The following is a 22,843-nucleotide window of genomic DNA, read 5'->3' as shown; positions in this document are numbered from 1 at the left end:
GGTCAGCCTATAATGCCTTAATCGGCAGAACTACCCTTAATCGCCTCGGGGCAGTGGTATCCACTCCCCACCTTTGCATGAAATTCCCGACCCCAGCGGGAATAGCAACGGTTAGGGGAGACCAAAAATTGGCAAGAAAATGCTACAATGAAAGCCTAAATCTGAGAGGAAAGGGCAAAGAAGTCCACACCATAGAGCTCGGCGGCACAAGGGCCAGAGAAGAGTTGCGACCCCAACCGGGAGGAAAAACCGAGGAGGTGCAAGTCGGCAAAGAGGAAGGAAAAAACACTTACATAGGAGCCAACCTAGGGGAAACCCTAAAACAAAGGTTGACTGAACTCCTGAGAGCTAATTCCGACCTCTTCGCATGGAAGGCTTCCGACATGCCCGGGATTGATCCCGAGCTCATGTCCCACAAACTCTCGGTTTACCCAGGGTCCCGACCTGTGCAACAAAGAAGACGCAAGCTCGGCCCGGAACGAGCCCTAATAGTAGAAGAGCAAGTACAGGCGCTCCTGGAAGCTGGCTTTATCAGAGAAGTCAAGTACCCAACATGGCTAGCCAATGTAGTGCTAGTCAAAAAACAGAATGGTAAATGGAGAATGTGCGTCGACTATACCGACTTGAATAAGGCATGTCCTAAAGACCCTTATCCCCTACCAAGTATTGATACCCTGGTGGATTCCAGCTCGGGGTACCAGTACTTATCATTCATGGACGCCTACTCGGGATATAACCAAATCCCGATGTATGAACCCGACCAGGAGAAAACATCTTTCATCACGCCGAGAGCTAATTATTGCTACGTGGTCATGCCATTCGGACTAAAGAATGCAGGAGCCACGTATCAAAGATTGATGAATAAAGTGTTTTCTCCCCACCTAGGGAGCTTGATGGAAGTATATGTCGACGACATGCTAGTAAAAACCAAGAAAGAAGTTGACCTCTTAACCGACCTCTCACGGGTCTTCGACACTATAAGGTCGCATGGGATGAGGCTAAATCCTGCAAAGTGCGCTTTCGCGGTCGAGGCAGGGAAATTTCTAGGGTTCATGCTAACACAGAGAGGGATTGAGGCCAATCCCGATAAATGCAGAGCCGTCCTAGAAATGAAAAGCCCAACTTGTTTGAGAGAGGTTCAACAGCTCAATGGCCGACTTGCAGCCCTCTCCAGATTTTTGGCAGGCTCGGCACTAAAATCCCTTCCACTATTTTCCTTATTAAGGAAGGGATGCCAATTTGAATGGACTCCGGAATGCGAGGAGGCGTTCCAAGAGTTCAAAAAGTTCCTAAGCCAACCTCCTATCTTGACCCGACCAATACCGGGAAAAGACCTCGTCCTATACCTATCCGTAGCAAACAGGGCTGTCTCGTCAGCCCTGATAAGAGAAGACGAGGTCGGACAACACCCGGTCTACTTCATCAGTAAGGTCCTACAAGGCCTTGAACTAAGGTACCACAAATTAGAAAAGTTTGCCTACTCCTTAGTGATAGCCTCACGGAGGTTACGACCTTACTTTCAGGCTCATACAATAAGAGTCCGCACAAACCAACCCATGAAGCAAATCCTCCAAAAGACGGATGTTGCAGGGAGAATGGTTCAGTGGGCGATAGAGCTCTCCGAGTTTGATTTGAGATATGAAACTCGGACGGCAATTAAAGCCCAATGCCTCGCCGACTTCGTTGCAGAATATGTAGGAGAACAAGAGGAAAAACCGACTACATGAGAACTCTATGTAGACGGATCCTCCAACAAAACAGGGAGCGGCGCAGGCATAATATTGGCAGATGAAAAAGGAACCCAGATAGAGGTCTCCTTAAAATTTGAATTTCCGGCTTCAAACAATCAGGCAGAATATGAAGCCTTGATCGCCGGATTAAAATTAGCAGAAGAAGTTGGTGCCACAAAGGTGATGATATACAGCGACTCACAGGTGGTGACCTCCCAAATAAGCGGAGAGTATCAGGCAAAGAACCCCAATATGAAGAGGTACTTGGAAAAAACCTTGGAACACCTTGGGCGCTTTGCGGAAACCGAGGTCAAACACATAACTCGGGATCTAAATAGTAGAGCGGACGCCCTCTCCAAGTTAGCAAGTACCAAACCAGGAGGAAACAACAGAAGCCTGATTCAAGAAACTCTCCAAGAGCCCTCAGTTGCAAAAACAGAAGATAAGCAGGAGGTACTTGAGGTAGTCGGTTTAAACCTCGGATGGATGAATCCCTTAGTCGAATACCTGAAATTCGACATCCTCCCTAAAGAGGAAAAAGAAGCTAAAAAGATCCGAAGGGAAGCACAGCATTATACTTTGGTAAGAAATGTCCTTTACAGAAGAGGGATATCAACGCCATTACTAAAGTGCGTACCGACCTCAAGAACCACCGAGGTGTTGGAGGAAGTGCACAGTGGGATCTGCGGAAATCATCTCGGAGCAAGGTCACTAGCCAGAAAAGTGATCCGAGCTGGATTCTACTGGCCGACCTTACAAAAAGATGCCACAGACTTTGTGAAAAAGTGCCAACCATGTCAGATGCATGCAAATTTCCACGTAGCTCCACCAGAAGAGCTCATCAGTATCACTTCTCCCTGGCCCTTTGCAAAACGGGGAATGGACTTGTTAGGTCCTTTTCCCCAAGCACCAGGACAAGTCAAATACTTGATCGTGGGAATAGATTACTTCACAAAGTGGATAGAAGCAGAACCATTAGCCACTATCACCGCTCAAAGAAGTCGCAGGTTCCTCTACAAAAACATTATCACAAGGTATGGAATACCTTATTCCATCACTACAGACAATGGAACCCAATTCACCGATGCCACCTTCAGAAATCTAGTAGCCAGTCTGAAAATCAAGCACCAGTTCACCTCGGTGGAACACCCACAAGCCAATGGACAAGCCGAGGCAGCTAACAAGGTCATACTGGCAGGATTAAAGAAAAGGCTACAGGAAGCAAAGGGAGCTTGGGCTGAAGAGCTCCCCCAAGTGTTATGGGCTTATAGGACAACTCCTCAATCCGCCACGGGAGAAACACCCTTCCGACTAGTCTATGGCGTAGAAGCCATGATTCCAATAGAAATCAATGAGCAAAGCCCAAGGGTAATTCTCCACGACGAGGTCGAAAACATACAGGGACACAAAGAGGAGCTCGACTTGCTCCCCGAAGTCCGAGAAAGTGCCCAAATAAAAGAAGCGGCATTGAAACAAAGGATGACGACCAGGTACAACAAGAAAGTCATTCGAAGAACATTTGCCCTAGACGACTTGGTCCTAATCAGAAACGACATTGGAGTCAACAAATCAGGAGAAGGAAAGCTCGCCGCAAATTGGAAGGGGCCATACAAAATCAAAGAAGTTTTAGGAAAAGGTTATTATAAAGTAACCGACCTGAACGACACTGAGCTACCAAGGTCGTGGCATGCTTGTAATATGAAAAGGTACTACAGTTAAAAGCGAACTCTACTCCCTGATGTACTCTTTTCCCAACTTCATGATTTTTTTCCCAAAAAAGGGTTTTTTCTGGAGAAGGGTTTTTAACGAGGCATCATAGTAGAGACTAAGGGAAAAATAGGCTATCAAGACCCTTAGTAGCAAAAGAAGGTACCTCCCCAATTAATAAAGATCTTTTTCATTCATAATATCTCTTATAAATATCCTTCTTTATTTTTCTAAGTCCTTCTACGAAACGCGCCGACTTAAGCTCGACAAAACGTGAAAATCCCATGAACCGACCTAGATGGTCGTCAGGATAAAACGACGAGGTACAAGTCGGCGTAAAGAGGTTATATGAGTCGATCGTAAAAACTCGGAAAACAAGTCTGACTCATAAGTCGGTACAACATTCCGAGTAGGAAGAGCTCGGAAATACACCGATCCTTAAATCGGAGCGTAGAACCGAGTAGAAGAAAAACGCATCGCAAAAATAACCTAAGTCATAAGAACTCACTAAAACGAAAGTCGAGTATGAGGAATAACAAAAGAGATATGAAAACCTAAGAAGAAGTTTAAAGGGCATCCCAAAAAAGTCCTTAAACGAGAAAGTCTGAAAAGACAAACAAACAAAAAGGTTTTCAGAAAGAGATCAAAAGGATTTTCAAAATATCAAAAAGCATACACGCACAAGGTAACTCAAAACCCTTATCCAAAAAAGGGCATTTATTTTCATACCCTTATTTAAAAGGGCATTCGTCAGAAATACTTTTGTTTACGGCCTTAAAAGGCCAAAGCAAAATTGTTCACACAACCACACATAAACGAGTTTAAAAAAGGGGGGACTCACAGGCCGAGCCCCCATATAGCCATAAAAAATAAAGTTATCTTTTCAAAGGAGTAGAGGAATCATCACCGCCAGACTCAGGAGGGGCGCCGCCAGGACCGGTCGGAGGAATGGAGGAAGAACTCGGAGCATTTTTAGAATGATGAGGAGACTCAATAATCCTCTGCCCCCGAGTCTTCAAATCTGACTCGGAAACAACCTCGGGGGCAGGAGGATCCACGATAGCACCATCGATGACGACCTTATCAGGATGTAAAGGAGAAAGGTCCAAGTCGGGAGCGATAACTCTGACTTGTTCCAAGAAAATCCTCCAAGACTCCTCGGCACCATCGGCAATAGAGTCCTCCAACTCGGCGTATGCGTTCCGAGAATTCAGCAAGTCCTTCCTCACGGCCACAATATCCTGAAATAAACTGTGATAGCTGTCTTGTGCCGTTTTCCTCAAATTCGCCTCCAAAGTACATTGAGCCCGCAGCTTACCCTCCTCCTCCTTAAGGTGATCCCTCTCCTTCCTCAATTTATCTCTCTCCTCCTTCAACTCCTTCTCATGTTTTTCAAAAATAAGAAGTCTCCCCTCCAACTCCTCAACCCTCGAGGATGCCCCCAAAGAGCTGAGGGGAGTCTTCTCGAAAATGTCCAAAAGTTTGCCACAAACACCCGCTGTCCTAAAACTCTCCTCGGGCATGGTAGTGAGGTGGTTTCGAACAGAAACATCATCCATACTTATAAAAGGATAGATGTTCTTTCGGACGAATGCCAGAGCATCCGCCTTAACCCCACCATCAAAAGAAGAAGAGCCAGACTCTAAAGTCTTACGCTTTTTCTTCTCTGGCTCAGAGAGAATTTGGGCAGAAGGGGGTGGTCGAGACAAACTTGAGGAAGAAATGACAATGGGTTGAGAGGGAGTGCCAGTATTTTTAGGAGGAGGAGGAGGAGGAGGAGGAGAGGTGATCGCCCTGGCACCCCCGGACCTAGCCCGGGACTTCGCTTTAGCCTCCTGGACCCGTTGGTAAGCCTCCTGAGCATTCTTCTTTGCCATATCTACAAGAAAAACAACCAACAGTTATAAGTCGGCAACATTCAAGTCGGTAGAAACAACTCGGAAATCAGGAATGCATGCACTACCTAATTGAGATTGAACAAAAGACGGCGTTCCCTGGAGGATTTTTCTGGTATCCAAGTATGGGGCCCTCCCCCACGCTTCTCGGAAAAACCCCACAATGGCCGCCTCCACCTCGTCCAGGTCATCTGGACCATACTTCTCACAAGGGGAGGCCGCCAACCAATAAAGGGGAAAGCGAGGGGAAGAGTGCTCATCAAGGAAGAAGGGGTGGTGACCCTCTACAGCTTGTACTTTGAAAAAATAGTTTTTGAAGTCATGAAAGGATTCGTCAAAAATGGTGAAAATCCTCCGACCTTGTATAGCTCGGAAGGATACCCATTGCTGTTTGTTGTTCAGCCCACTAAAGGGCTTAGTCATATGAAAGAGAAAGAAGAAAATCCTCAAAGAGGTCGGAAAGTCTAGAGCGTGGCTAATAAATTGGTAAATCTTCAGAAAACCCCAAGAATTGGGGTGAAGTTGAGTAGGGGCAACTCTACAGTGGTGCAAAACAGATATCTCGAAATCCGAGAAAGGAAGAAAAACACCCAAACGGGTGATCATACATTCATACATGAAGAAAAAATGAGGGGCCGCCTCATTAACTCTCCCAAAACAGACCCGGTCTTCAGGACCCGGGATTATCAATTCATATTTTGGCTCGTCCTCCTCCGAAGTACAGAGCCGGTGATGAGTACGAAGATGAGTGATAAACTCAGCATCGACCAGTGGTTCCTCCCCAAGGACAGTGTCATCAACCCACAGAGAAAGAACATCTACGGAAGCCATTCTTTATATAAAGAAAAGTGGCAGAAACCTACAAAAGGAAAAAGAAAAAGAAAAATCACGGCCCCTAAAGAGGAGAGATACGAAGCTAGAATCTACAGGCTAACCTATCCACTCACAACACAAAACATGCAAACATAAAGCATGACAGGGAAGAAACAAAACTAACCTTTATCCGAAGAAATGAAGGCTGGAGAGAACGGAAATCTTCGAACACAAGAATACAGCACGAGCAAGAAAATAAGAAGTTTGAAAGATTGCAGAAACGGAAAAACGAAAGAGAGGGAAAGTATTTATAAATAGGCTAAGGGGCATAATGGTAAAAATGAGGCAGTCATTAATGAGATTGCACCGTTACCAAAGCCCTCAATCCCTAAACGCTTCCTCAACGGACACGACGCTTGAATTGACGTAACTGTCAGAAACAAAAGGTCGCGAAAATCACGTCGGTTTCAAAACCCGTGAAAGTCGGCTACGAACCCGAGTTGAATACTTGAACCCAAGCCTTAAAAGGATCTTGGGCTCAAGTAGGGGCACTGTTCATACCCTGGCCCAATGCTAAGGGCCCAGGTCCAACCAAAAGGCCTGATCCAATAGATTAAGCCTAGCAAAACACCGACCTCCACCTAAGAAGTCGGTGTCAACCACGACTTAGTATAAAGAAGTCGGATAGGAGATTAGCTGGCAAGCAAACACTCATTCAAATGAGTAACCGCCCCTAAAATCTCTCTAACCACTTCATGAAGCCATATCTTAACCTCCCTAAGATAATGGGACGGTTAATATCCTAAAGATACGGCACTACTCCAACGGTGGTTATTGGCTCACCACTACAAATACCCTGATACCCCTCAGGTATCTCTAAGCCCAATACTCTCTAGACCTGCTCACACTCTTGCTAACTTAAGCATCGGAGTGTCTTTGCAGGTACCACCCCCCATTCATTCACGCGCGCAAGTCGGACGGAGCCTCCCGAGTTGCCGATCCATCCGGAGTTCTCCTCCTTCACGCACTTGGGCCATTCAACACCATCCATTGCATTTATCTCCGGTTACCCACCGTAACATAAACAATAGTAATAAATATATTTTTATTTTTCCTCTAGAGAATACTTGATAATTAAGACTTAATTAGTAGGTTTAATATTCTATTAATCTTTATAGTTTAAAGAGTAATTATCCAAATCAGTCTCTCAGATTTTTAATATTGGACACTTTAGATATTAAGCTTTAAAATACACAAAATAATTCTTAACGTTTATTTCCGTTAAACAATATACTCTCCACTATTTTGAATGTGTAACCGAAATAACTCGTTTAGAATTCTTAAAATTTTTAAGAATTATTTTTAGATTTGTTTTAAACTCTTTGAGAATGGTTTTATATTTTATTTTTCTAATTAAATTAAATAAGATTATATTGTCTAATAAAAATAAACATTAAAAATTATTGTGTTAAAATATAAAAAACTAAAGTGTCTATTATTAAAAATCTCAAAAACTAATTTGGATGATTACTCTTATTTAAAAATTTATAATTGAATTCCTATAATAAATAAAAATTGAGCAATGCTAGGGAACCAAAAGGGTATTAGCCAAAAATCAGCCAAATACTTCTAGGTGAATCCAAAATCTCTACGAATTAATATATATGGATGTTTCTTCTGCTAAGTATTAGAATGTTTCTTTTTCATACTAAATGGATGTTCTTTTATGTATTTTTCGATTTTTTTTTGTATTACAAATGTGAATGTCTCTATTTCTTTAAGAATTTCATAATTTTTTTAAATTTTATAGATATTTAATTATTTTTGCTAAAATATAACTGGATATTTCTTTTGTTAAGTATTAGGATATTTTTTTCATATTAAATGAATATTTTTTTTTATATTTCTGTAATTGTTTAAGGAATCCTTTTGGCTAAGATCAAGTGTGTTGTTTGCAGTCTCTTTAATCATCAAAACGGCACCCAATATCCCAAAACGCAGGAGCAACATCCTGATGATTTGCGACTCAAAATACTCAGAATTGAGGATGAGAGTTTTTGAAGAGTGGCGGTGAGTATAAGACGCATTGAGCTAATGGAAATAATAATCAGGTTATTGCGTAGAGACCAAAAAAATAAAAAAATATGGAGAACAAATTGGTGCAATGGCTAGAGAGGAGTGGCACGAAACATAGGCATTAGAAAAGCCGTTAGGTAGGAAAAGCGACGAGCAACTCCTTCCATCATGAAGAACTGAAGCAGAGGATTGCGGAGGAAGATTAGGAAGGAGATCCTTGGCGTTCTGAGCTCAAAGACGACACCACTCGTGGCGAATTCGATGGGGAGGCGGAGAGGGCCTGACAGTGAGAGAGAGGGATCTCTGTGTGTGTGATTGTTGGAGGTGAATAAGTTAATGTGAGAGAGAAAAAGAAGGTTTTTATAGGTTTTAATTAGATTTACCAATTTTAAATTTTTTAAATTTTGAATTTAAAAAATTTAAAATTAATTAATTATTAATATAAATTAATATGGTTTTGTTTAGTTTTTTACTGATAACTTCTTGGTTCCATATACTTTTCCATAAAAAATTTAGTTAAATACTCTTAATTTTCATTTTGTTAAAAATGTAAAATACTTTTAAAGTATTTATTTTTGTGTTTAATATAGGATGAATTATGAATATAAATACAAATATTGAAAGATTATCGTGTGTATGTTTTTTCTGAAAAATAATAAATTATATAAAGATTTAAAACTCTAGAAACTTAATAATTAAAAATGTGATAAAATTATAAGATTACAGAATAATTAAACCTAATTAGTATAAAAAAACAACGTTACTAAATCTAAGATTACATATATAATTAGTAATAAGATCCAAAATCTAGGGTCTAATAATAATGATGATGATGATGGAGCTGAATTTCTAGAACCTTTTCTACCAACATTTGTACCACCACCATAAGCTCCGATGATCCGTCTTAGTCCTCCCGCCCGTCCTCCGCCGCTCCCTCCGTGTCCTCCTCCCCCTCATATCAACAACATAAACAATAACTATTTATTATTAGAAAGTGTTCTATAACTGCAATGTTTAAAATAAACATGACCTTAGTCATGTTTGCATCTATACTCTAACATATTATTATGAAGTTAAAATGAGCAATGTATATGAAATTATCAATTAACAAAAGCAATAAATTAAAATTTCTAAATATTGGCAAAATATAAATAATACATTATGGGTTTGATGTATAAGTATAACCAACTAGTCACAGAATTCAAACTATTGAAGTAAGACTAATTATCTCTAGATCACAATTTAACATTTTCCAAGTAATGATGTAGTATCCAAAATTAGGTGTAAAAATTAACAAGCAATAGTAATAAATATAATTTTATTAAATATACATATGAGCCTAAATAATGATGTAATATTCACAACTTAAGCCTCAAATGCAACAGCTTTTTGAGATATACTGATTTTCTGAGATGTACCAATTTTCTGGATAAATATATTAAAATAGAATCTTAGCATGTTATATTAACTCCAATGTAAATAATCAATGAGAAAATATAAACCACATGAAATATAGGAAAAAAATATTTAAATACAATACTTAATCAAAACTATAAAATACTTTATGCCAATTATAAAAAAAAATAGAAACAATATCATTAATAGTTTGGATGATTTATGATAGGCAGCAGCTATGATTATTCATGCAAGGAACTTAACAATCACAGATAATTATGAGTCACAATCTAAGAATCTTATGATAAAGTAATCACAAAGCAAAACCACAATGCATCCACACACACACAACAACAATGTCATAACTAAAATAAACAAATTAAAATGTCATGACACACCTAAATATGGATAAATGATGATGATACCTGTTTAGTAGTCATTCCACAGGACCTGACATCCATGGTATTATCTATTTTTTTCCATACTCTGCCATTAAAGGTTTCAACTGCATTATCAGCAGAGCATGCAGTAAAAGTAATGTAAAGTAAAACAAAAAGCATAAAACAGAACACACAAAAAAAAAAGCGTGCAGTGAATTTAAAGAGCAATGCTAGGGGCAGCAACATTTGTGATTGGTAGTCATTAACTAACAATCAATAATGATTTGATGGTGTGAGATTGGTGTGAGATTTCATCTAATGACTCACCTTTCTCTCCTGGTTACATGCTGGCCAAAATACAATAAAATTGCCGACCTCCTACACTTTTCCGAATTTAAAAGCACTTTACGGCGTCTAAAACAATCCTTAAGTTCTTCATGAATAATTTTCTTCCACCACGGTCACCGCCACCACCGTTTTTATCCCACCAGCCTCCCTCATCGACGTCGATCTCTTCCTCCCCGGACACCATCGTTCCCTCCGAGCCCTTGTCACCATCGCTCCTTCGACCACCAGCCCCACTCATCGCCATCGTTGCTTCACCGGACATTCTCGTTAACGTGTTTAGGGTTGTATACGTGGCGCTTCCATTGTGGTAAAATTATAATAAGACCACCCTCACTTATAGAATAGAATTGTGATTTTGTATAACAAAAATCTTGTCAAGGACATGAAAAACAAACAAAATGATCATCCTCAATTCCAATAAAAATAATTGACAATGTATTACAGGACATATTGATTAGGCAATTTTGTTCATCTTCAACTTAAATTACAAATAATAGAAATAGAACAAATAATTAAAAAATCACAATTTAAATAAGAATCATTTATATATTGGCCGAATGATCAAAATATATAATATTTATAGACCATAGAGAAGCACAAATTTTTCAATTTAAAATTACTTGAAAATTTTTTAAAACTCTTTGGGAGAGACTCTTTTATACTTCATTTTTTTAATCAAATTAAATAAGATTATATTGTCTAACATAAATAAGCATTACAAATTATGTTTTATATTTTTAAAATTTTAAAAATTAAAATGTTTAATATTTAAAATTTTAGAGACTTGTCTACTTTAAAAATTTATAATTGAATTCTTATAATAGATAAACATTTTAGTTACCTTAGGTCTTTTGAAATTTTTTTTTGTTAAAAATATAAAATATTTTAAAGATATTTATTTTTGTATTTGATATTAGATGAATTATAAATATAAACACTTATCATGCTCGGACATGGGACACTACACGGAACATATCGATACACGAATTTTAAAATTTTATAAGACACGGGGACATACACATATAAAATATAAAGCATTTTTTAGATAAATTGTAATGATATTTTGATATTTTATTGATATTAAAATATAAATTAAAATTTTTAATTATTTTTAATGTCTTATTCTAATTATATAAAGTATTTAAAATATTTTTTATTTTAATAAATAATAATATATACTACATCTAAATTCATTTCAAGAATATATGTTAAGAATAAGATTGGATACGCTGACACGTGATGATATTTAGGTGTGTCCAAATGTGTCCTGAAAAGAATTTTTTTTATTAAGACACAGTTGAACACAGCAGACACACGCGTGTTGGACATAACAACTCAACAAAATATCAGTACTTTATAGATAAAAACAAACATTATAAAATTAATGTGTCTATAATTTTTTGAAAAATAATAAATTATATAAAAATTTAATTATAAACTTTAAAAATTCTAAAAAGGTAATAATTAAAAAATTAATAAAATTATAGAATTAACAAGAATAATTAATAAAAGGGAAACAACGTTGTTATATCCAAGCTTACAAATATAATTAGTAGTAAGATCCAAAATTTAGAAAGTGATAATAATGATGATGATGGAGCTGAATTTTCATCATCTTTTTCATGGGAAACTACGATTATCCATGTACTCCCTCCGCTGCCTCCTCCTCCTCCTCGTTCTCCGTCGCCGCCTCTCCCTCTCCCTCTCCCTCCTTTCTTTAAAACAATGTGTAACTTACTCACATTTTTCTCATTTACTTTTTCATTCAAACTTCTTTTGCCTTCATCATCTATGCTTCCATTTAGTTTTCCTAGCATATCATATCATATAGTATCATATCAATAACATAAGTAATAACTATTCATTATTGGAAAGTGTTCTGTAATTGCAATGTTCAAAATAAACTTATACACGTTTGTATCTATAATCTAACAAATTATCAAGTTACAATAAGCAATGTACATGAAATTATCAAATTATCAACATGCCAATTTATTTTAAGTTTATTTTGAACAATATTTTAGTGGATTTAAATAATAATAACAATAACAATAATAATAATAATTTAAAAAAAATGCTAAAGAAATTTGTATACCAAGTTGTTGTGCTTGTTGGCCATTGGTATAGATTAGGGGTGTGTCGCTAGAAGCAGATGAGATTGAAATAATGATGAATAAGAATGTTGATATTGCTAATGGAAGAAATAACGTGACATTCATATCTTTTATGGTTTGATAGATGAGAAATTGAAGAAAAAGTTATTGATCTCTCTTTCTCCTCTCTTCTATTATTTGCTTTGACAATAATGTCCAAACTCCAAAAGCCTTGCAATTCGCAAAGCCTTGGAGTTGGATAGGCTTTTGGTATTGCTCTTTTTTTTTTCCCATTTGGATAGAAAAAATTATATATATTTGTAGATGTGATTTTTTTAGAAATAAGAACAGAGAATTAAGGAGAAAAAAAGATACATCTTAATTGTGTAAAAATGATACAATCTACAAGATTTTTATAGGTAATAAACAAATAAAATAATAAATAATTAGTATCCTATAATTTATAATAGTATCGTGATAATAAATATTCAGACACGCTAATTAATATGCTAATCATTCATATTAATAAATATATACATATGTTACTAATTCTAGTATTTGTAAACAATTTATTTTAGTGTTAATTTATTATATTATTGGTCGAATTCCATAAATTTATGTTAGATTGGCAATTTTTCCTTAATTGATAATTTTGTTTTAAGTATTTTTAGTAATTAATTAATCTTAAATAAATATTTATTAATTTGTTACGAATTTAAATTTTATTTAAAATTTATTGCTGACCATAAAATAAATGGACTTGACATTTGCATATATCCTTAAACTAATGAATTAATCACCAATCTAACTCAAATTGCGATTAGCATTTTTTTTTTTCAATACAAGGAAAGCCCTAGGACTAATTAAGGAAGACAAAAATAAATTAAGCTAAACGGAAAAGTAAACTCCACTCGAGACTCCCAAAAAAAAAAAAAAAAAAACCTGTGGCTGAGACATGTGATTAATGGCGAAAATATTTGCCTCAAACTAAATACATACAAATCTTAGCAGTGGTGGCTAGGGGTGTATGTATGAGTGGGTACCTAAGTGTATTTATATGACCACCAAAAAAAATCATAAGCTATTTATTTAGTATTTTATGTTTTTTTTTATAGTATTTTTTAATTTAGCAGACCAAAAACTAATCCATCGTGATACTGAATTTTATTTAAGAGTTTGTTATTAATCAATAAATTAATAATAAAAAAATCGTTTATATTTTGGTATTTAACGGCTTAGGCCCAATAAAAATGTTATATAGAAGACCTAGACTATTTTGAAGACAAATATGACTTTGTCTTTTTGGTATTTAATGTTAGTGAATTACAGAGAAGGCCTAGAGTAAGTGGCATATAAGATTGTCTTTTAAACAAGTTACACTAGTTTAAATTCTAGCTAAGTCTGAGCTAGGTTATACGTAAATAATGAATTCTTTTAATTTTTTTAATAATTGAGGAATTAAAATATAATTTTTCATCATTAATTTTAAAAATGAGACTAAAAAAATATAAAAAAAATAAAAAATTTAAAATCATATTTTAATTTTTCAATTTTTTTAACAATTAAGAAGATCATTTTTAGGTTAAACAGAATTAGAGTTCTTCAACCACACTCCTAAAAACAAATTTCTAGCTAAGATTAAAATGAGACTTACAAAAATTTTAAAATATAAATTTAAATCTGAGACGAATTAATCATACTATAAGATACTATGAACAGTCAAAAAATTATAAGTGAATTAATTGATATTATTTAATGATTTTTTTTGTCATGGTATTATATAAGGAAAAGTATAGGTAACTAACAATATTTTTGAACAATGTGTGAACAATATGCATTACTAGGATTAAAAGAATAAATTAATATTAAATTTATTTTTTTTTTACTAAAGATAAGAGACTCGAACCCACAACCTTTTAATTGAGTATGGAGAGACTATGCTATTTGAGCTATTACTCATTGGTTAATATTAAATTTAATTTAGTGAAAAGAAAATAATCTTATATTATTTTTTAAAAATTACTTTCTATAAAAATTTGATAAAATCATAAGAATAACAAAAATAATTAATAAAAAAAAACAACGTCGTTATATCCAAAGCTTACAAATATAATTAGTAATAAGATCCAAAATATAGAAACTGAATTTCTACAATCTCTTCCACCGGAATCTACGACTATCCATGTCCGTCCTCCGCCCCACATACCTCCTCCTGCTCGTCCTCGGCTGCCCCTACCTCCTCCTGCTCGTCTTCCGCCACCCCCTCTTCCTCCACCTCCTATCTTTGAAACATTATGTAGCTTACTCACATTTTTCTCATTCACTTTTTCATTCAAACTTCTTTGGCCTTCATCATCTATGCTTCCATTTAGTTTCCCTATTATATTATATCATATCAATAACATAAGTAATAACTAACTATTCATTATTGGAAAGTGTTCTGTAATTGCAATGTTCAAAATAAACTAATACATGTTTGTATTTATATTCTAACAAATTATCAAGTTACAATGAGCAATGTATATGAAATTATCAATTATCAACATGCTAACTTCAAGTTTATTTTGAACAATATTTTAGTGGATTTAAATAATAATAACAATAACAATAATAATAATAATTTAAAAAAAAAAACAAAAAAGCTAAAGAAATTTGTATACCAAGTTGTTGTGCTTGTTGCCCATTGGTATAGGTTAGGGATGTGTCCCTGGAAGCAGATGAGATTGAAATGATGATGAATAAGAATGTTGATATTGCTAATGGAAGAAATAACGTGACATTCATATCTTTTATAGTTTGATAGATGAGAAATTGAAGGAACAGTTATTGCTCTCTCTTTCTCCTCTCCTCTATGCTTTTGGTATTGTTCTTTTTTTTTCATTTAAATAAAAAAATATATATTTGTAGATGTAATTTTTTTAGAAACAAGAACAGAGAATTAAGGGAAAAAATAAAAGATACATCTGAATTATGTAAAAATGATACAATCTACAAGATTTTTATAGGTAATAAACAAATAAAATAATAAATAATTAGTATCGTGATAATAAATATATACATATGCTACTGATTCTAGTACTTGTAAACAATTCATTTTAGTATTAATTTATTATATTATTGGTTGAATTCCATAAATTTATCTTAGAACGGCAATTTTTTTAATTGATAATTTTGTTTTAAGTTTTTTTAGCAATTAATTAGACTTAAATAAATATTTATTAATTTATTGTGAATTTAAACTTCATTTAAAGATTTATTGTTGACCAATAAATAAAATGACCTAACACTTGTTTATATGCTTAAACTAATGAATTAATCATCAATCTAACTCAAATTGCGATTGGCATTTTTTTTTAATACAAGGAAAGCCCTAAGACTGAGGAGTAAGGAAGACAAAAATAAACTAAACTAAACGGGAAAATAAAGGAAATGAATCTTCTTCTATTTTTTTATCATTTGACAGAATGTAGTGTGATCTTTCATCTTTAATTATATAAGTGAGACTAAAAATAAATAAAAAAAAATAATAAATAATTAAATTAAACATTTGATACCATCCAGTTTTTCTTTTATCAGAAAGGATTCATTCTCGAAAATAAACCCCATTCAAGACAAAAAATAAACATTAGCTACTTGCTTAATATTTTATCTTGTTAATCAATAAGTTGGAGATAAAAAAAAAAAAACTTTTTTATTTTGGTATTTAACCGACTTAGGCCCAATAATAATATTATATAGAAGGCCTAGATTATTTTGGAGACAAATTTGACTTTGCTTATTTAGTAATTAATATTAGTGAATTGTAAAGAAGGCCTAGACTAGGATTCTGTTTGAATAAATAGTTTAATTAAATTTTAAAAAAATAATTTAAACAATAAATACTTATTATCGAATTAAGATACATGCTGGTGTTAGCTTTTTTCTTTTTTAATATGTTTTATTTTTTGATATTCATGAGACAAAAATAAATTATCTCATAAATTTTCTGCTGCTGAGTTCAAACACAATCAGAATTAAAAATTTACTTTAAAAGATTATTATAGCAACATAAAAGAAAGATATAGATTTAACCCACATTTTCTAAACATACTACATCCTTTAGAACATTAATGTGAGAATTAGAATTCTATTGAAAATTGAAAATTATATTTTTATTGTATTCCAAACTAAAGAAAGGAATTATTTTTTTGTGAAAATTAACTCTCACACTTTTTAAACTTAAATTCTATTATATTAATACATGATAATCATTCCAAATAATGAGATTGAGTTTTAAATAATAATATTTTTTTAAAAAATATTTTTTTTTATGTTAAATAATTTTTAAACAAGTTCTTAAAATTTTACTTCGTCTATTTTTATATCACAAATCTAAATCTAATTAAGACTGATAAATTTTAACATAAGAATTTATAACCTAAAATACTAAATAATACAAATTCCATAAATTCTAGAAACAATACTCATCACCTATCAATTATGTCTATCATTGTACTAATATACATTGAACTATTTAATGACTATTAAAATTGTCGTATATTATTCATTGTGAAAAAAAAAATCTTCTTAATATTGATTTATATTCTACACTTGACTCTTAAAAAGAAGTTAACTTTATATCAAATTATGTATATAAAAAAGGTATTACATTTGTTGTGAGAGTTGTAATGTAATAATTAGAATAGAGTTAAGGGATATATATATATATATATATATATATATATATATATATATATATATATATATATATATATATATATATATATTGAAAGGAATTATTTTAGTGAAAAATAAAATTTGGTAAATAGTGAAGATTACAATTAAATTTTGAAAAAAAAATGTGTATTATATATGATGCTTTTATTGTTCTAATATATTTCTATTGTAAAATAAATCATCTTTACTCTTTACTCAACTTCATTTTTTTTTATCGTGGCATTAAATTAAAATTTTTAAATAGTGGCAAAATATAAATAATACATTATGGGTTTGAGGTATAACCAACTAATCACTGAATTCTAACTATTGAAGTAACACTAGTTATGTCTAGACCAAAATTTAACATTTTACATTTTCCAAGTAAATTACCAAAATTCTAACTATTGAAGTAATAATATAGTATCCTAAATTAGGTGTAAAAATCAACAAACAATTATTGTAACAAATATATCTTTATTTTTCTTTCATAGAAGACTTGATGATTGAGATTTAATTAGCGGGCTTAACATTCTATTAATCCTAATCTTTGTTCCAAATAATTAATTAAATCTTTATATTTAAAAAAATAATTATTTAAATCAGTAAATTTTTTAATATTGAACACTTTAAATTTTAAAATACATAAAATAATTTTAACGTTTATCACAGTTAAACAATATTATTTTCATCAATTTAATGCATTTAATCGAAATAACTATTTTAGAATTTTTTAGAATTTTTTAAATTTTTTTAGGAGACTGTTTTATGAATTTTGTATATTTTAAAATTTAAAAAATTAAAGTGTTTGATACTAAAAATTTCAGAAACTAATTTAAATTATTATTCTAATTAAATAATTTATAATCGAATTCTTTATTCTTATAATATATAAACATTTAAGTTATGTTAGGTCTTCTGAATTTTTTTTTGTTAAAAATATAAAATATTTTAAAGATATTTACTTTTGTATAGTATTTGATATTAGATGAATTATGAATATCAACACCAATATTATAAAATGAATGTGTGTATACTTTTTGAAAAATAATAAATTATATAAAAATTTAATTATAAATGTTTAAAATTTTAAAAATGTAATCATTAAAAATTAATAAAATTATAGGATTAACAAGAACAATTAATTATATCCAAGCTTACAAATATAATTAGTAGTAAGATCCAAAATCTAGAAGCTGATAATAATAATGATGATGGAGATGAATTCCTATCATCTCCACCGGAACCTGCGATTATCCATGGCCGTGCTCCGCTGCCTCCTCCTGCTCGTCCTCCGCTGCCCCCACCTCCTCCTGCTCGTCCTCCGCCGCCCCCACCTCCTCCTGCCCGTCCTCCGCAGCCACTGCCTCCTCCTGCCCGTCCTCCTCCGCCCCCACCTCCTCCCCCTCCTATCTTTGAAACACTATGTAGCTTACTCACATTTTTCTCAGTCACTTTTTCCTTCAAACTTCTTTTGCCATCATCATCTATGCTTCCATTTATTGGAAAGTGTTCTGTAATTGCAATGTTCAAAATAATGCTAAAGAAATTTGTATACCAAGTTTGTAACTATATTCTAACAAATTATCAAGTTACAATGAGTAATGTATATGAAATTATCAAATTATCAACATGCCAATTTATTTCAAGTTTATTTTGAACGATATTTTAGTAGATTTAATAATAATAATAATAATAATAATAATAATAATAATAATAATAATAATAATAATAATAATAATAATAAAGATGCTAAAGAAATTTGTATACCAAGTTGTTGTGCTTGTTGGCCATTGGTATAGGTTAGGGGTGTGTCCGTGGAAGCAGATGAGATTGAAATAATGATGAATAAGAATGTTGATATTGCTAATGGAAGAAATAACGTGACATTCATATCTTTTATAGTTTGATAGATGAGAAATTGAAGAAACAGTTATTGCTCTCTCTTTCTTCTCTCCACTATGCTTTTGGTATTGCTCCCTTTTTTTTCATTTAAATAGAAAAAAATATATATTTGTAGATGTGATTTTTTTAGAAACAAGAACAGGGAATTAAGGGGAAAAAAAAGATACATCTGAATTATGTAAAAAATGATACAATCTACAAGATCTTTATAGGTAATAAACAAATAAAATAATAAATAATTAGTATCCTATAATTTATAATAGTATCGTGATAATATATATAGAGACACGCTAATTGATATGCTAATGATTCATACTAATAAATATATACATATGCTACTGATTTTAGTACTTGTAAACAATTTATTTTAGTGTTAATTTATTGGTCGAATTCCATAAATTGATCTTAGACCGGCAATTTTTTCTTAATTGATAATTCTGTTTTAAATTTTTTTAGTAATTAATTAGACTTAAATAAATATTTATTAATTTACTGTGAATTTAAAATTTATTGTTGACTAATATATGTTTTTTTTTAGACTTGACACTTGCTTATATGCTATGCTTAAACTAATAAATTAATCATCAATCTAACTCAAATTGCCGATTAACATTTTTTTTTACAATACAAGGAAAGCCCTAAGACCTTAAGACCAAAATAAACTAAGCTAAACGGGAAAATAAATCTCACTCAAGACAAAAAAAAAAAAAACCCATCAACTACTTACTTAGTATTTTATGTTGTTAATCAATAAGTTTGTGATAAAAAATTATTTCTTATTTTGGTATTTAACGGGCCTAGGCCCAATGAAAACATTAAACAGAATGCCTAGACTAATTTGGGGGACAAACATGACTTTTCCAAATATCCTTCTCTTATTAATTTAGAAAGGAAAAAATCATCTTATATTCTTTCTTAAAAAAATTACTTTCTATAAATTTTAAAGGTGTTTGAATTATTTTTTTTTTAAATTCTGATCAAGGAAATAAATATACCACTTCTTTTTATTAAGCTAATAATGATAATAAAATTTCAAATATAAACATACACACAAAAATAATAAAAGTTAATTACAAAATTATTCATAAAAATGTTAAATATTTTATTTTTAATATAAACTCTACTAAACATGAATAAATAAACAAAAAATAAATGAAAAATACTAGGTAAATAATGACTATTTTAAACAACATAAATAATCACAAATCAAATAAAAATATATTATATTTTAATTTAATATTATTAATTAAATTTATTTTTTTAACTCTATTAATTGATATTGTTCACGCATTATTCAAAAAAATTGTTGGTTACTTGTAATTTTTCAAAATAAAAAATGAAATGATCCTAACACGTTGTTTCTGTGTGTGTCTAGCGTTGTCGAGAACTCTCTGGTTTAGTCCCAAAGAAAAACTCTCTGGAATTTTCTTCACTCTTCCCTTCTTCCCTTCTTATTCTCTCCTCCTCCTTCCTTCCCATGCATCCATCATTCACACAACGCAATCGCTAATTGAACACACGCATAGCTCTCTCTTTTCTTTCTCATTCATATTCATCACTACAACAACAATGGCTTCTTCAAAGGCAGCATCAGAAGGAAAAGCCATTGGCATCGACCTCGGCACCACCTACAGCTGCGTCGGAGTGTGGCAAAACGACCGCGTTGAGATCATTGCCAACGACCAAGGCAACAGAACAACGCCTTCTTACGTTGCCTTCACTGACACGGAACGTCTCATCGGTGATGCAGCCAAGAACCAAGTCGCCATGAACCCTCACAACACCGTCTTCGACGCCAAGCGTCTCATCGGTCGCAAGTTCTCCGATCCTTCCGTTCAGGCCGACATGAAGCACTGGCCTTTTAAGGTTGTTCCTGGCCCCGCCGACAAGCCTATGATCGTCGTCAACTACAAAGGCGAAGAGAAGCACTTTGCAGCTGAAGAGATTTCTTCCATGGTGTTAACGAAGACGAAGGAAGTTGCGGAAGCTTTTCTTGGTCACACTATCAAGAACGCTGTCGTCACTGTCCCTGCTTACTTCAATGATTCTCAGAGACAAGCCACCAAAGACGCCGGCGCCATTGCTGGTCTCAATGTTTTGAGGATCATCAATGAACCTACAGCTGCAGCCATTGCTTACGGTTTGGACAAGAAGGCTTCGAGATCCGGCGAGAAGAACGTTCTGATCTTCGATCTCGGTGGTGGAACCTTTGATGTGTCACTTCTTACCATCGAGGAAGGGATCTTTGAGGTGAAGGCCACCGCCGGAGACACCCATTTGGGCGGTGAAGACTTCGATAATAGGCTTGTGAATCATTTTGCGGCGGAGTTCAAGAGGAAGCACAAGAAGGATATTAGTACGAATGCGAGAGCTCTTAGGAGGTTGAGAACTGCTTGTGAGAGAGCCAAAAGGACTCTTTCTTCTACTGCTCAAACCACCATTGAAATCGATTCACTCTTTGAAGGTAAAGTCGAATATTTATGTTGTAAAAATTCATATACAGTTATTTTTATTTAAATTGGCTCTTAACTATCAGCTTTATTTGAATGTATTGAGTACTTAAAATTTGTATTGACAGGTATCGATTTTTATTCAACCATCACAAGAGCGAGGTTCGAGGAATTGAACATGGATTTGTTCAGGAAATGCATGGAGCCAGTGGAGAAGTGTTTAAGGGACTCGAAGATCGATAAGAGCCAAGTTCATGATGTGGTTCTTGTTGGAGGCTCAACACGGATTCCAAAAGTGCAGCAACTGTTACAAGATTTCTTCAACGGCAAGGAACTCTGCAAGAGCATCAACCCTGACGAAGCTGTAGCTTATGGCGCTGCGGTTCAGGCCGCCATATTAAGCGGCGAAGGAAACGAGAAGGTTCAAGATCTGCTGCTCTTAGACGTCACTCCTCTCAGCCTTGGACTCGAAACCGCCGGCGGCGTCATGACGGTTTTGATTCCAAGAAACACAACAATTCCTACCAAAAAGGAACAGATCTTTTCTACTTACTCTGATAATCAACCAGGAGTGTTAATTCAAGTCTATGAAGGGGAGAGGGCGAGAACCAAAGATAACAATCTTTTAGGGAAATTCGAGCTAACCGGAATCCCACCGGCGCCGAGAGGAGTTCCTCAGATCAATGTTTGCTTTGATATTGATGCGAACGGAATCTTGAACGTGTCGGCGGAGGATAAGACGGCCGGTGTGAAGAACAAGATCACGATTACTAATGACAAAGGGAGGTTGAGCAAGGAAGAGATTGAGAAGATGGTTCAAGAGGCAGAGAAGTATAAGGCAGAGGATGAGGAAGTGAAGAAGAAAGTGGAGGCTAAGAACAATTTGGAGAATTTTGCTTATAACATGAGGAACACTGTAAAGGATGAGAAGTTTGCTAGTAAGTTGGATTCTTCTGATAAGGAGAAGATTGAGAAGGCTGTTAATGATGCTATTGAATGGGTTGAAGGGAATCAGTTGGCTGAGGTGGATGAATTTGAAGATAAGTTGAAGGAGTTGGAAGGTTTGTGTAATCCAATCATTTCCAAGATGTACCAAGGTGGTGCTGGTGCTGGTGATGTGCCTATGGGAGGTGGTGCAGATGGTGCATCTTATGGAAATGCTTCATCTGGTGGCAACAATGGTGCTGGTCCTAAGATTGAAGAAGTTGATTAAGACAAATAGAAATGCAATTTATGTTTCATTTGAGTAGTAATATTATAGGTTGTGTGGCTTTAGAAAGGGAAAATGTTGTGCACAAGAAAAATAATAATAATAATATAATATTGTGAGATGTAAAATATCCTTTTATGTTATAG

The 22,843-nt window shown here is 33.8% G+C and overlaps 1 protein-coding gene across 1 annotated transcript; it reads left to right on the top strand.

Moving 5' to 3' along the window:
* The first annotated feature begins 20,448 nt into the window (after window positions 1-20,448).
* Window positions 20,449-22,814, top strand: LOC130950521 (heat shock 70 kDa protein-like). Its single transcript, XM_057879041.1, has 2 exons — window positions 20,449-21,501; window positions 21,616-22,814. The coding sequence occupies exons 1-2, from the start codon at window positions 20,607-20,609 to the stop codon at window positions 22,698-22,700; spliced, it is 1,980 nt and encodes a 659-aa protein (XP_057735024.1). The 5' UTR covers window positions 20,449-20,606; the 3' UTR covers window positions 22,701-22,814.
* The last annotated feature ends 29 nt before the right edge of the window (window positions 22,815-22,843 follow it).

Source organism: Arachis stenosperma, chromosome 9, assembly GCF_014773155.1.
Source record: "Arachis stenosperma cultivar V10309 chromosome 9, arast.V10309.gnm1.PFL2, whole genome shotgun sequence".
Classification (NCBI taxonomy): domain Eukaryota; kingdom Viridiplantae; phylum Streptophyta; class Magnoliopsida; order Fabales; family Fabaceae; genus Arachis; species Arachis stenosperma.
This window is presented reverse-complemented; position numbering and strand designations above follow the sequence as displayed.

What these genes read in the sequence shown, in the direction of transcription:
- LOC130950521 (XM_057879041.1), top strand. Translation starts at nt 20,607, where the DNA reads ATGGCTTCTTCAAAGGCAGCATCAGAAGGAAAAGCCATTGGCATCGAC. An exon ending in AATCGATTCACTCTTTGAAG is followed by an intron (nt 21,502 to 21,615) that starts GTAAAGTCGAAT and finishes TTGTATTGACAG; the next exon opens with GTATCGATTTTTATTCAACC.